The 13,853-nt window shown below is 34.4% G+C and overlaps 1 protein-coding gene across 1 annotated transcript in view; it reads right to left on the bottom strand.

Annotated features, from left to right (window-relative positions):
• Nucleotides 1-365: 365 nt before the first annotated feature.
• Nucleotides 366-13,853, bottom strand: part of UBE2G1 (ubiquitin conjugating enzyme E2 G1) — a 94,637-nt gene continuing 81,149 nt past the window's right edge. The window contains exons 4-6 of the mRNA XM_054575861.1: nucleotides 12,492-12,670; nucleotides 7,881-8,003; nucleotides 366-1,463 (exon numbers count right to left, since the gene is read on the bottom strand). Coding sequence (XP_054431836.1) covers nucleotides 7,917-8,003; nucleotides 12,492-12,670 — 266 coding nt within the window. The 3' untranslated portion in view covers nucleotides 366-1,463; nucleotides 7,881-7,916. The remainder of the gene's footprint in view (nucleotides 1,464-7,880; nucleotides 8,004-12,491; nucleotides 12,671-13,853) is intronic.

Here is a 13,853-nt window from a genome sequence, read left to right as displayed (position 1 = left end):
CCCAATCTCACACTAAACAGAGAAGAATCTGGACCTGCCTTTAACACTGTACATTTATTTTACCATTTCTTGAATGTTTTAGAAAAATTATGAAATATATTTATGCTTGAACATTAATAAAATCCAAGTGTACTATGTCAGTAACAGAATCTGTATGTCAAATAGCATAGCATTTACACCTCTGTAATGCTTTGAGATTCACAGAAGAATCTAGAGAAAAATATATACTGCCATGGCCATGTGATTTTCAAGTATTAAAAGTTGGTTTGCATAAGCAATCAACCTGAGATTTTTCTAAACTGAACTTCTCTGATATTCAGTATTATAACCTTCATTGAATACAATAAAAGCCAACAACTTGACAATTATTGGAAAAAAATTATATTTTGGAAGAACTCACTACATAAGGTGACAGAATTCCAAAATCAAATTACATGAAAATATACATCGCAATTTCTTTGTACAATAAGTGAGAAAAATCTGCAGTATAGAAGAATAGAGGCAAAGAAATATGAAGGGCTGAGAAGAAGGGTATGAGGCAAAATAGCATTTTTAATAGCAAACCCAGAAGTACAAAGCCTGTAGCTGTGCATGCTTTATTCATTGAACCTTAACATTAGGTAACTGGAGGGTAAAAATAAAACCAAATCAGAATTTTGTATAATTTAGGATAAATTTCAGTATGTGAATTCAGAACCGACTCTTTCTAGTTCCTGGGAATAATGACAGTTCAAGAGCTCTCAACAGCCAAAATATGTTATTGCTACATCCAATCCAAGTGATGGGTGCAACTGGAATACAAAAAGGACAGAGCACCTAGTGATGACCACTCCTCTGAAGTCATCATTAAAAATCAAGTAGCTGCTTATTAAGTATTTCAGTATTTGAACTAAGTGATTTGAAAACTTTCTGGCAGATAGAAGAGATAAAGATAAACATAGAGGGGACTGTGTCAAAACAAAGAAGATACAAAAATTTAGTAAATGAAAAGAGTTTAATGAAGCCTCAATGGTTTAAAGGAAATTAAATGGAAACTTTTAATCCTAATTGCTTTTCATCTGACATGCTTTAAAGAGTCTTTTAAAACATAAGAAACAATGAGTAGGGGAAGAAAACTTGCTAAAATCTTTTAGAATGTACACGATTCTTATTCCACTACAAGAAAGCATTATTTGGTACAAGGTGTATTTGTGGATGTACATGAACAGTATATATATTATCCGGATCATGTTGTGCTATGTACAGGTCTTTACAATTCTTCCTGAAGGTTAAAACAGTTCATTAGAATTCAAAATGCGTAATCATCTGTAAGTTGGCACTTGTTAGGCTCTTGTCAGCATTGATACTGGCGTGTTTTATTGCAGCCCAGTTCCAGCCAGTGTTTGCCAACTTGTTACAACAGAAGTCCAGCAATAGGTGGGTAGAGTGCAGGAAAAACAGTGCCATGTTTCTCAATTGGAGACCTACAACAAAACAAACAGCATTATATAATAAATTTATAAATCACAAAAGAATTGATTATAAATTTTTATTCATATGCTATTTCTTTCAAAACAAATTCTTGTTTTCATTTTAAGCTAACTTTTGTGCTATATTTAACGATATTAAGAGAAACAACTTAAGACTGCCACATTTCTCAACTTGGTAAATTTTATCCAATTCTCTAAGTTCAGTCCAAACACATTTTCTCCATGAAGCCTCCCACAACAACTGACCCCCATGCCAATTACAGTTTTCTATTGTTTTGTATCTTCTGGTCTCATGTCCTCTATTAGCCTATAGAAGTCAATAACTACATCTAAATAAAAACTACCATCTTACTGAGTGCTGATTATGGCCCAATCAGCGTGTAAAGTGCTTTATAAACTTTTCTCATATAATTCTCATAATCACCATAGGAAGGAATATTGCCCTATTTTACAGAGGAAAGTGAGATAAGGTTACACAGCTAACAAATGGTAGAGCTTCCTGCTCAAAAAGTTTGGAAAACACTAGTGTCATTTAATGACTAGACTTCAAGAGCCTTTATTATATTAATGTGTGCTTTGAATGTACAAGAGGAACAAGAGAAGGGAACCGGTGGGAGAACCCCTACTCAAATAGCCAGGTACCTCAAGTCAAATGTTTCAGAGACTCAGGAAGCTGTATTGTGTGCCAAACACAGTTAGGCACAAAGAACTTGAATAGAAGATGACTGGGAATTCAAGAGTTTTAAATTCCTAGCAAAGAAGTCAAATGTACCTAGAATTATGAAAATATCTGACTCACACTATACATGTTAAAAGTTCAGTATGTCTTTTAAAGTCCTGAATGAAGTTATCAATCTTATAATCACCCAAATTCAACCTTATTAAAGCTCTGTTGTGGTAGAAAGAGCCCTGGCTGGTGTGGCTTAGTGGATTGAGTGCTGGCCTGCGAACCAAAGGGTCCCCAGTAGGGGGCACGTAAGAGGCAACCACACACTGATGTTTTTCCTCCCTCTCTTTTGCCCTCCCTTCCCCTCTGTCTGAAAATAAAGAAAATCTAAAAAAAAAAAAAAAAAAAAAGGCTCTGTTCTTTTGTGGTAGAAAGAGAGCTATGGGCCTATCTGTGGCCCTACATGTGCCTAGCAACTGAGCAAGAAAACTACTGCTAAATTTCTTTCCATAGACGTTTATCAATCAATGTGAACGGTCCCTAGCAAAGCAATGAATGCATCAAATATGAAATGTATCACCTTCACCAGAATCAGGTCCTACCATTTGCAGATACACATATGTACATGCATTTTTTATTAGAAAATATAAAGACATGTGACACATACTGAATGAAACTCGAGACATTGTTATAGAATAGGTATTGCATCTTTTTGATATTATTATTTAAATGCTTTTCCAAAGACTATATTATACTCAAATTAATCCCTGGCCACCTAACCTCTCAGGGCTCAAAGAGAACTGGGTACAGAGCTTGGGCACTGAGTAATCATTCCCCTGTGATATTTCAGGGACACAAAAAGAATCAATCAAAAACTGTCTCTGTGTGAGGTTTTTAAAGAAAAGTACTCCACAGGAATGACTGATGATAGTCATTAAACAAATTAAAATCAGGCAATCCAGCCTTTTGAATACTGAGGACCCAGCTTTAAATAGCATTAGCTTCCTTCAGCAGGAAAATAGAAAAATCTATTTTCCCCCTTTGAATAAAAGGCATTCTCAACAGAGAAAAAGCCCCAGTACAGAAAAAGTCTGTTGTTCTTTTCTGTGAAAGATTAATATGAAAATGAATTACTTGCGTAACACTCTACATAAATAGCACCGATATGAAATAGTCATTTACATTTGTGTAAGTATATCCCATTTCTACCTTAAAATATATCTACTTCTTGTTAAAATCACACCCTTTTTTATTGAGATTTTATTAATTATATGTCTTTATGAAATAATGTAAGTATCTGCTTTTTGCTTGCAAACTTCTTCTGACTTTAACCTACTTTATTCCTGACTTTAACCTACAAATTTGGAGAGGATTTACCTTGACAAAATGTGTCGTGTTCCATTTATTTCTAAATTTTAAAACAAATCATTTTCTTTTTAAGATTTTTAAAAATTTTGTTTTTTAGAGAGAGGGGAAGGGAGAAAGAGAGGGAGAGAAACATCAATGTGCAAGATAAACATTGATAAGTTGCTTCTCGCATGCCCCCAGCCAGGTACCAGGCAAACCAGGTTTGTGCCTGACTGGGAAACAAACGGGAAACTGTTCAGTTTCTACCCACTGAGCCCCAAGAGACACACCAGCCAGGGCAAATGATTCATTTTCTATGTGGCTACACAACTTAATATTTTTTAATTTTAAATATTTTATTTATTTATTTTTAGAGAGCAGGGAAGGAAGGGAGAAAGAGGGAAAGAAACATCAACGTGTGGTTGCCTCCCGTACACTCCCTACTGGGGACCTGGCCAGCAACCCAGGCATGTGCCCTGACTGGGAATCAAACTGGGACCCTTTGGTTCGCAGGCTGGCACTCAATCCACTGAGCCACACCAGCCAGGACATAACTTAATCTTTTTAAAACACCCTAAAAATACAAAGCAGACAAATATGCTTCCAAATAAAAGCCACTTTTTGATATCACAGACAATAATACAAGTACTACTAGAAGTAAGTGTTCAAAATAATCTCAACTGTTCTTAAATGAAAGGAGTTCATGATTTAAATGGCTTGCACACAACTGCTTCCAAAAGTTCCAGTTCATCCTAACCTGCCACTTAGTATACTGCTAGATAACAACTCTCCCTGCATCACTAAGCCACTGGCTTTTTCCCCAAACTGATTTTTATGTCATTCTTTTTCTTATGTTGTGGCATTGGTGACCATCCACATCTACTTCCTTTCTGAAGTCTGTAATGCCTCACTCTCTCCTTGTGGCCAACCAGACCGCATATTTCTGTATCTGTTTCTTCCTTCTGTGCCCTCAATGTAAAAACTGTGCAAGATGTCCTTGGCCCAAATAAGTACTACTCTCTATACCAAATGAATTTCCATTCCTACTCTGGAGACTTCCAATCTCACCAGCAACTCTGTGTGTAACCTCTGTCCGAACCACCCTAATCATTCAGTATTTAGGCATGTGATGACTTCTCCAAACCATGCTCTCCTTCTACTCCCACTAAAGCTCTTAATGTGGTTTCACGTTTCCTTTTTTCATGCCTGATGTAACTGGCTAAATTAACAGCTTTTTAATTGTCCGGCGGGATAATGGGTCTAAAGAATTCTACCGTGCCTTTGCAAAATAGTAGGCAATTAACAAATATTCATTAACAAGAACTGAAATGAGCTCAGTGTCACCTATTCTTGGTGTTACCTTTCATTTCAAGACATAAATTTTCATTCTTAATAACACACAAAACTGTTAAAAAGGGAAGTGGATATATATATATATATATATATATATATATAATTGAGCTAGCAAAATATCAATGTTAAACTGTATAGAATGTATGATGTGTATATTACTCAGCTAGCAAAATATCAAGATACAAAATTTGTTTATGACACTTCTTTTGAATGTATTTAATTAATAATATACTATCAAGGTAAATATAAAATTCTTGGTAATTTCCTAAATTTATAAAGTGCTGTTTATGTAAGGTAAAAATCACACATAAATTTAGACTTCAATGTGGTATTTTGTTCATCAATTCTTTGTTGTTGCCAAGCCCTTTTCTGACTGAAAAATGGTATGGGTAAGAAAAAGAAGCCCTGAGTGTGTTTGTTGTTCCTAAGATACTGTCATACTCATAAACCAACAAATGCAATGAGCTGAGCTTTGTGAAGACTAACATGGCAATTGTATCCAGGACGAATATCCAGAATGAAGTGCAGGCAATGCACGAAGGAAGTTCACTACTAGCAGACTGAGTCAGGTCTATTAACAACTTAATCAAAGATGGTGGAAAGCAAGAGTCAAAAAAGGGAAAAGAAAAGGGCCATTGAGACTAGATGTGAGAGAGGGTATCAGATGTAATGATACTAAAAATAATAACAAAATTATCAGCAAAAATAAAAAGGATAGATATATAAACAAGATGAAAAACTTGAAGACTACAAGGTTATTGTTATATCTGGTGGTAAGAAAAAGCAGTAAAGTTAATTTTCAGCACTTCAGGTTATTATAAGGAGATCTAAAAGCAGATCTGAGTCTTTTCAGAAATCAGAGACATCAAACACGAAAACAGAATGAGTGGTGGATAGACTTTAACCCTACTTCTGATTTGCACCTATGCATTTGGTACATTTAATCATAAAAATTAAGATAGAGTGATACTGGTTCAGAGATAGACAAGTCAACTGATAAAAGATAGAAAGGTCAGAAACAGAACAACACATACATGGAAATATAATTTTATTACATAAACAAAGTTGTATATTAGTGTTGAAAGGATAGGTTTGTCAGTAAATGATGTAGTCTACAGTTGTGTACGCTGAGGGGATGGAAGGGGTAAAGTTGAATTCCTACCTTATACAATATACCAATCAATTTCAGTGGATTCAACACATATATGAAAAGTACATATATGAAAAGTACAAAACTTTTAGAAAACAATATATAATCTGGCTGGTGTTGCTCAGTGGATTGAGTGCCAGCCTGTGAACCAAAAGGTCACTGGTTCAATTCCCAGTTAAGGCACATGTCTGGGTTGCAGGCCAGGTCCCTGGTTGAGGGTGTGCAAAAGGCAACCAACTGATATTTCTCTCACACATTGATGTTTCTCTCCCTCCCTTTCCCTCTCTCTGAAAACAAATTTAAAAAAAAAGAAAAGAAAGAAAACAATATATAACAGTAGCATTCTGATGGCAGGGAAGACACTAAAAGACACAAAAAGTAAAATCCAGGAAAGTAATAAATTCATCTGCATTACAATTAAGAACCTTTGTTCATCCAAAGACACTATACAGAAAGTGAACTGACAAGAAAACAAGTAAATAGCCTAACAGAAAAACAGTCCAAAGATAAGAACAGGCATTTCACAGAGGAAACATCAAAGGGCAAATATATGAAACAATGTGCAATTTCATCAGTAATTAGGGGAACTGCTCTAAGTCATAACAATGTATTATTTTGCATATCCCAAGTTTAAAATTTTGCACAAGTCTGATAATAACAAATGATAGAGAGGATATGGAGCAAGTGGAATTCTTATCCTTGTCAATAGGGGTATAAATAGATGCAATGTTTTAGAAAACAATTTGGCACTAACTAGTCAAAGTGATGTGCATAAACCCTTAACAATTCCACCTCTAGGTATATACCCTACAGAGGCTCTTGTAGTATTGATACATGTGCCATAAGAGAATAGACACATTTTCTATAATTGCAAAAACAACAAGAAATAAAAGCACCCTAAATTGGAAAATTACTGCACTAAAAATCAAGAGTAGAGATAATTTATTTAATAAAATACCACATTTTAACAGTGAAAATAGATGAAATATAGCTGTATACAACACAGACCAACTTCAATAATATAATGTTGAAAAATAAGTCACAAAAAAATGCATGTTATATATATAATTTCATATATAGTTCAGATCATGCAATACATTGTTTAGGAGTACAAACTTGATAAAATAATGAAGAAAACAGAATTGGGAATATAAGAAAAGGATGGAGTAAAGAAAGGAGAGGAATACTGGGGATGTAACAAGTAATGGTAAACTTCTTTTTCTTAGAATAGGTAGCAGGTACATTCCAGGAATATACCATGATTGTGATTGCGTAGATGCTATCTTTTATAAATAGAAACCAAACGTAAATGTCACACTTTTGTTTAATTCACCTACACCATGTTCTGTTCTGTTCTAAATCAGATGGGTACCTTCTACCTTTAATTCCTTGCTAGACTTAAGACCAATTAAAACAAGAAAGGCAGATGTTTAATGGTCTTGCCATTATATTACAGAATATCATCTTTCCTTAAAAAAAATTAGGAAATAAAAATTTAAGCTATCCTTTACCATACATCATAAACAGTATGAGAAGAGAGAGATAAGAAACTGCATTGTTCAACAGTGGTCCAGATGGTACACCGAAAGATAAAATGGAAGAAACTGTTTAAATAAGTATTTTATCATTGGAAATTTTACCATCATTAGTTTCTGAAAAGAAATAGACTGCTACCATATTAATCAGTTTGGTATATCTAGTTAAAAACAACTGGGTCTACTAAAAGAAAAGCAAATAAATTACACTGTTTCCATTGAGAAACTGCAAACTACTAGATACCACCACTAAAAATTGAAGCCAATGAAAAAGTAACTCAAATAACTAAATCACATATCCCAAAGCATATGACATTTATAAAGGTAAAACAATAGTACGATTTTTAAAATGAACTTACCCTGAAATAAGTGAAGTTACAGCTGTTGAATAAATGTCACTCAAAAGCAGTCTCTTGGCTTTTTCTTACACAGCGGGCAACTTTCCTTTTGAATTCTCCATTTCTGTCTTCCCTCCATTCTTTCTGTAGGTACAGAAGTGATATCAACTGATTTTATGCAAACCCCTCTTATAATCTCAAATGTTAATTTTACTTTTGAATATAATGCTTTGGCAGTATGTTAAGCTGACAAGGTGGAAAAGTAGTCAAAAAATACTTTTGCAAGGCACTCTGCTGGGATAAAAGAGTAGAAATCCTCCAAGCAAATCACCTTAACAGACAAAATTCTCCTGAAAAAGGGAAAAGATCATGAAGAACATTAACAGTTTTACAGTTTTATATTATACTGAAAAGGTACAACTTACAAATAAGATAGTCAGGCTATTTGAAGGATTACCAAATCTCCCTGATGAAAGCAACCAGAAAATAAAACAGATATAAAAATGCCTTCTATATAAAGTAGACAGGTGGATTACATCAAATTGAGATGATATTGAGCACTACTTCTCTGTGTGTAGAGTGTTGGAGGGGGGAGAGGAAGGAACAACATGATACCACTATCACTGCTAGGCACATGAAAAGGTAACACAAAGCAGCACTGACATGGCTTCACATGAGAATAGAGCTGATTTTATCTAGCATGTAAATAGTAGGAAATTCTCACAAAAATACCCAGCCTTTAAAATATCCATTTACAGCCAGCAAAAACCATAGAAATCTTCAATCTTTGTTCTTTAAGAGAAAACCGAAAAATAAATGTTTGCCCTTAAAGCAGGGAAGGCACCACAGAAATCCAGTAACTACAATAAATTATGAGATAAACTATAATGCCTACATGTACAGAGATTGAGATGTTATGGCTGAATTTTTTCTGGATAAAATGTTATAAAGTCTGCAATTACCTCATCATTTTAAGTAAAAGGAAGAAGAGGGCAATTCTAGGCAAAGAGGAAAAGTCAATCTCAAGAAAAAAAATCACTTAGAAATACCACTTAGAGGACAGGATTAAGACTGAGAGCAGGGAGATAGATAGAAAGCTAAGCTATTACAGTAATGTAGGGAAGAAGTAAAAAGGACTCAAGTCCATGGGCAGAAGGATAGGAAGGGGTTTAGAGAGACTATACAATATGACTGGCATTCCCTGATGACTGAGATGAGACTGGGCAAGTCATCCTTGCCCAGCTAAGGACAGATTGATAGATGATCATTCCAAAGCAGGATCTAGCTAACAAAACCACCATCTGTTGAATTCACCGTGCCATGACGAGGTAGGTGATATTATGATTTGCATTTTATATAAATGGGGAACCTTTGAATTCAATAGGACAAAAAAACACACGTATATCTCTTTGTTCTCCTGAGACCCTATTAAAATGATCTTACGGGAATTTTTTCTAAAGGTATAAAGTTATTTAGTAACAGGGGTGAATTTTTGCTGGAAGATCAAAAGATAAAAGAGTAAGGAAACATGCAGCAGAGAAGAAAAAGTGACAGCCTTAGGAAAGGCTCAAAGGAACCAGAGCACAGGAGGGAAAGAAGCTATTGAACGGAAATCTAAAGAAGCTAGAGTTTGAAAATGGTCAACTTGAGAAGAGTTATTAAGAAGTGGAGCTGAAAATAAACAACTACAAAGTCTGTATTTTCCTCTCACCTATACCCAAAATTCTAACACCTTCCTAAAATAATGATGATGATATACAGATTTTTATATAAATATACTGTACTATCTTTAGTACTAGAATTAGAGCTGCTAGTATGAGTATTGGTACTCAAAGTAATCATTTTGGCATTTAAAATGACACCTCTTCTCTTAAGTTTAATGTCTGGCTTACTACCCACACGCTCTTGAGGAACAAATTCTACACACAAACACACACACTGCTCCAATTTGCTTTCCTAGATCCTCATTTCTTACCATTTCTTAATCATGAATGGAGAGCTGTGTAGAAGTCCAAAAGAGTTATGAAGTAGTCTTCAAAACAGAAAAGAAAAACTGACCTTAGAGGAAGAGACTTCAGAATTTAACTTTTAAAAATCTGATTAGAATTCCCAAGAATACTGTTAAATTCTTTAAAGAGTGATGAGATCTCAAGAAAAAGGAATTAATGAAGAAAAGACCAAGTATTTAAAACTAAAACTGAAAATGCAACAGAAAATTCAAAATCAGCACTATTTTAGATGAGAAAGATCAAGGGATCAATTTGGGTTATAGCTACAAGTTCAAAAAAGTACAGAATGCCAAACATAAAAAAACTCTCAAAATAATTACAAAGGAAAATTCCCAACAGCTGAAGTCTTCAAAGTATACATCAACTACAGAAATGGAAAATTTTTACATAATAATATGAAATTTCAGAAGACCAAAAATCCAGAAAAGGACGGGGTGGAGAGGGGAGTGGAGGGGAAAAAGGAAGGAAGGAAAGGTTACCTACGAATGGAGAAGAATCAACCTAGCATCAACTTTCTCATCACTAACAACAAATATTAAAGAAAAATTCTGTAGAAATCTTATTTTCTCCCCTAGGATTTTGTAAACAAAGTATATAAGGTCAGGATTAAAAAAAAAAAAAAAAGAAAAGACACTTTCAGACATGGAAGGACTTAATTCCCAGATACTCTTTCTAAAACATTACTCTGGATAAAGAACGGTCAAAGAAAGAAGTCAACCAAAGAAGGGGGGTTGAGGGTGAGGGTAGTGGATCCAGGAAACAAATGATTCTATACAGAAGAACAGCAAGGGGGGGAAGGAAAATTCAAGGAAAGCAGCCAAGCAACAGACTGAATCAAACTAATTTGGAGCCAAAAAGTGGAGGGATCCAGGAGAGAGATCTCCAAGAAAAATGAGTTTCCTGGAATAGGTATCATTGATTGAGAGATTAGAAAAACAAACCAAAAATATATGAAAATATATGAAAAGGTATGCAATGCAAGAGAAAAAAAAGGTAAACACAACCGTTTACAAGAAAGCTATGATTTAAATATGAGACAGCTAACTGGTTTAATCAGAAAAAAACAGCAGTGGGTTTCAAGAAAAAAAAGGATAAATCGTACACAGTCTGTGAGGTCAAGTTTGCATATTTCAACTTTATATTAAGGCCTATTTCTACCCTTATGAAAATGTTTAACCTCAAGAGAATGACTGCTTTTTTTGGTAGGTTCTGTTATTTCAGGACTTGGCTGTTTTGAAGATTTAGTGATTTTTCCCTATTCATACTGTCAAGTATTTATTTGTTCTTAATTTTTCCTTCTTGAAGACTAAAACTTAACTTGTCAGTTCTGATCTTATTAAAAAGAGCTGATAGTAGAGAGTGAAACAGTAACTACTTCTCTCTCAAAATGATTTTACAAGATTTTTTTAAAGCAGCTTTCACCTCTTCTCTCTTACCGCCTCTTACATTGTTTGAACTTATACTTGACTAAATAGAAAATCAGAATAGTGTTCTACCAGTTTTTACTTCAATTTGATTACTAAATATAAAACTGCAAAGCCATAGATATGAACAGAGTTTATCTGTGTAGTGTTTTTCCACATGTACGATCTCATACAACTTTTCTTTAAAAAGGCTTTATTTATTTTTAGAGAAAGGGAAAGAAAGCGAGAAAGAGGGAGAGAAACACCGATGTGAGAGAGAAACATTGATCAGCTGCCTCCTATATGCACCATGACTGGGGATCAAACTTACAACCCAGGCACGTGCCCTGACCAGGAATCGAACCGGCAACCCTTTGGATCACAGGCCGGCATTCAATCCCCTGAACCACACCAGCCAGGGCTCATCCAAATTTTTATACAGGTTTGAAGTAACTCAAGAAAAAAAAGCAAATTTAATCACCTTGCTTTCATATATACTAACAAAAGTTCCAAGAATGAGAATAAAAGGTTCTTCAAAGAGGGATAGAAAGCTAATGAACTAAGACTAGTGAAGAAAACCAATAAAACAAAATATAACATGAGTATAAAATATGATGGGGGTTCTGAGATTCTAGATTTTCAATAATCAAAAAAAGGCAGCAATAAAGAACAATATTGGAGAAATTTGAGTACGGGCTCTATATGTATATTCAATAATAATAATACTGCATCAATGATAGATGTACTATGCTTTACTATGCTTTTATGTTCTTAGGAGATATATGCTGAAGTATTCAAGTATGAAGAATTAGGATATCTGTAAAGTATTCTCTAACAGTTTGGCAAAAAAATTTAAAAAATTTCCGCTATTGGTGAATGTAGGTGAAGTATATAGGAATTTTTATTTAACTAATGCAACTTTTTTATAGATCTGCAGGTTTTAAAAATAAAAACTTGGGAATGATAATATGGACTTAATATTAAATGTTCTTAGGTGTGACAAATAAGATGGTGTCCTTATTCTAAAAAGATGTTTGTTCTAGTATTTAGAGTGATGCTTAATTGTGCCTTTAACTTATTTTTGTACAGATTCAAAAGAAAAATAAATGGATATAAATAGATAAGTACACACACACACACACACACACACACACACACAGAGATACTATAGTTCTAATTGAGTTTAAGTGGAAGGGGAGATGGGCATGGGACCACCTTACCGCAGCATCAACATTAGCAGGTGAGTCTCCATTAGGGTCTGCCAGCATAGAAATAACACTAATCATGATGGTTTCCACGGTGTGAATGGGGAGCCAGCGCTCCTCTGGTTTTTCATAACCATATTTATCTTCACCAGGCTCATGAAGAATAGAAATGCATACATCACCATTTTTATCAACTGCAAAATTAGAGAAAAACAAGTCTGTTTAAAATGTTTGAAATAATTTGGTTATATATAAGATTCTATTACAGATGGGGTCCTGATTTCCACAATACCTATATAAAGTAAAATAAAAAGAAGTTAATTTCCAAAATGGAACATGTTAACGTTCTAGGAAAACCACAGATTTTACCAAATAGGATACATCTGACTAATCCAATAGGAATGTAATCTCTCTTTCATTTGTACAAAACTTCATGATACCTAGCATGTAGATGTTGCCTAGCACTTACACATAGTAAATACAGCAACAAGGGTTTGTTCAATGTCGTTGCTTTATAATATAGATGAGATGCCATAGGAACTTAAATCTTGTTTTAATCAATTAGCCCATGGGAAAACTGGATTCGTTATCTGTCATTTAGCTTAAAGTTGTAGAACCTATCAATGACGTTAAGTGAGGGCTTACTGTACAAAGAAATGAGTTTCTATGTAATGATTTCCTATTTTCCCCCCTAAGTTACTACCTTAAATGGGTGACAGTTAAAGGTCCAAAGACTTACCTAAGGAAAAAAACTGAGAAGTACTATCATAATGTACTTTTAAAATCAAGTAACAGCAAAATTACATTTTTGCAGAAAGGAATAAACTCAGAATCACCAAAAAAAAAAAAAAAAAAAAAAATCCACATTGCCAGTGAAAATTCATCAATATAAATATAGTTTTCTACAAAACTATTTTAAAACCCAAGCTGCAAATTAATTCCTGGGGCAAAAGAAAAAAAAGTGAAGCTCTAATTTACTAACTCATTTAAATCACATATTAGTGAAACTATCAAAAATTCACTAATTTTTTTAAAAGGATTTTATTTATCCATTTTTAGATAGACGGGAAGGGAGGGAGAATGAGAGGGAGAGAAACATGAATTAGAGAGAAACACTGATCTTGCCTCTCATATGCACCCCCAATCAGGGACCAAACCCACAACCCAGGCAGGTGCCCTGAATGGGAACTGAACCAGCAACTGACCCTTCACTTTGAGGAACGACACACCCAACCAACTGAGTCACACCAGTCAGGGCTCACTAATCTTTTATGGTGAAATTTTCTCCACTGCAAAAGAAAGCATACTTACTGTGGAAATACTGGAACTGTGGAAATATTAGAAAAGACAAAAACAATTTTCAACCAAATGTCAAAA

This window comes from Pteronotus mesoamericanus, unplaced genomic scaffold (assembly GCF_021234165.1).
Source record: "Pteronotus mesoamericanus isolate MK-2021 breed Mesoamerican mustached bat unplaced genomic scaffold, CSHL_Meso_final contig_317, whole genome shotgun sequence".
NCBI lineage: Eukaryota > Metazoa > Chordata > Mammalia > Chiroptera > Mormoopidae > Pteronotus > Pteronotus mesoamericanus.
The sequence above is the reverse complement of the archived record's forward strand: the minus strand, read 5'-3'. Positions and strand labels throughout refer to the sequence as shown.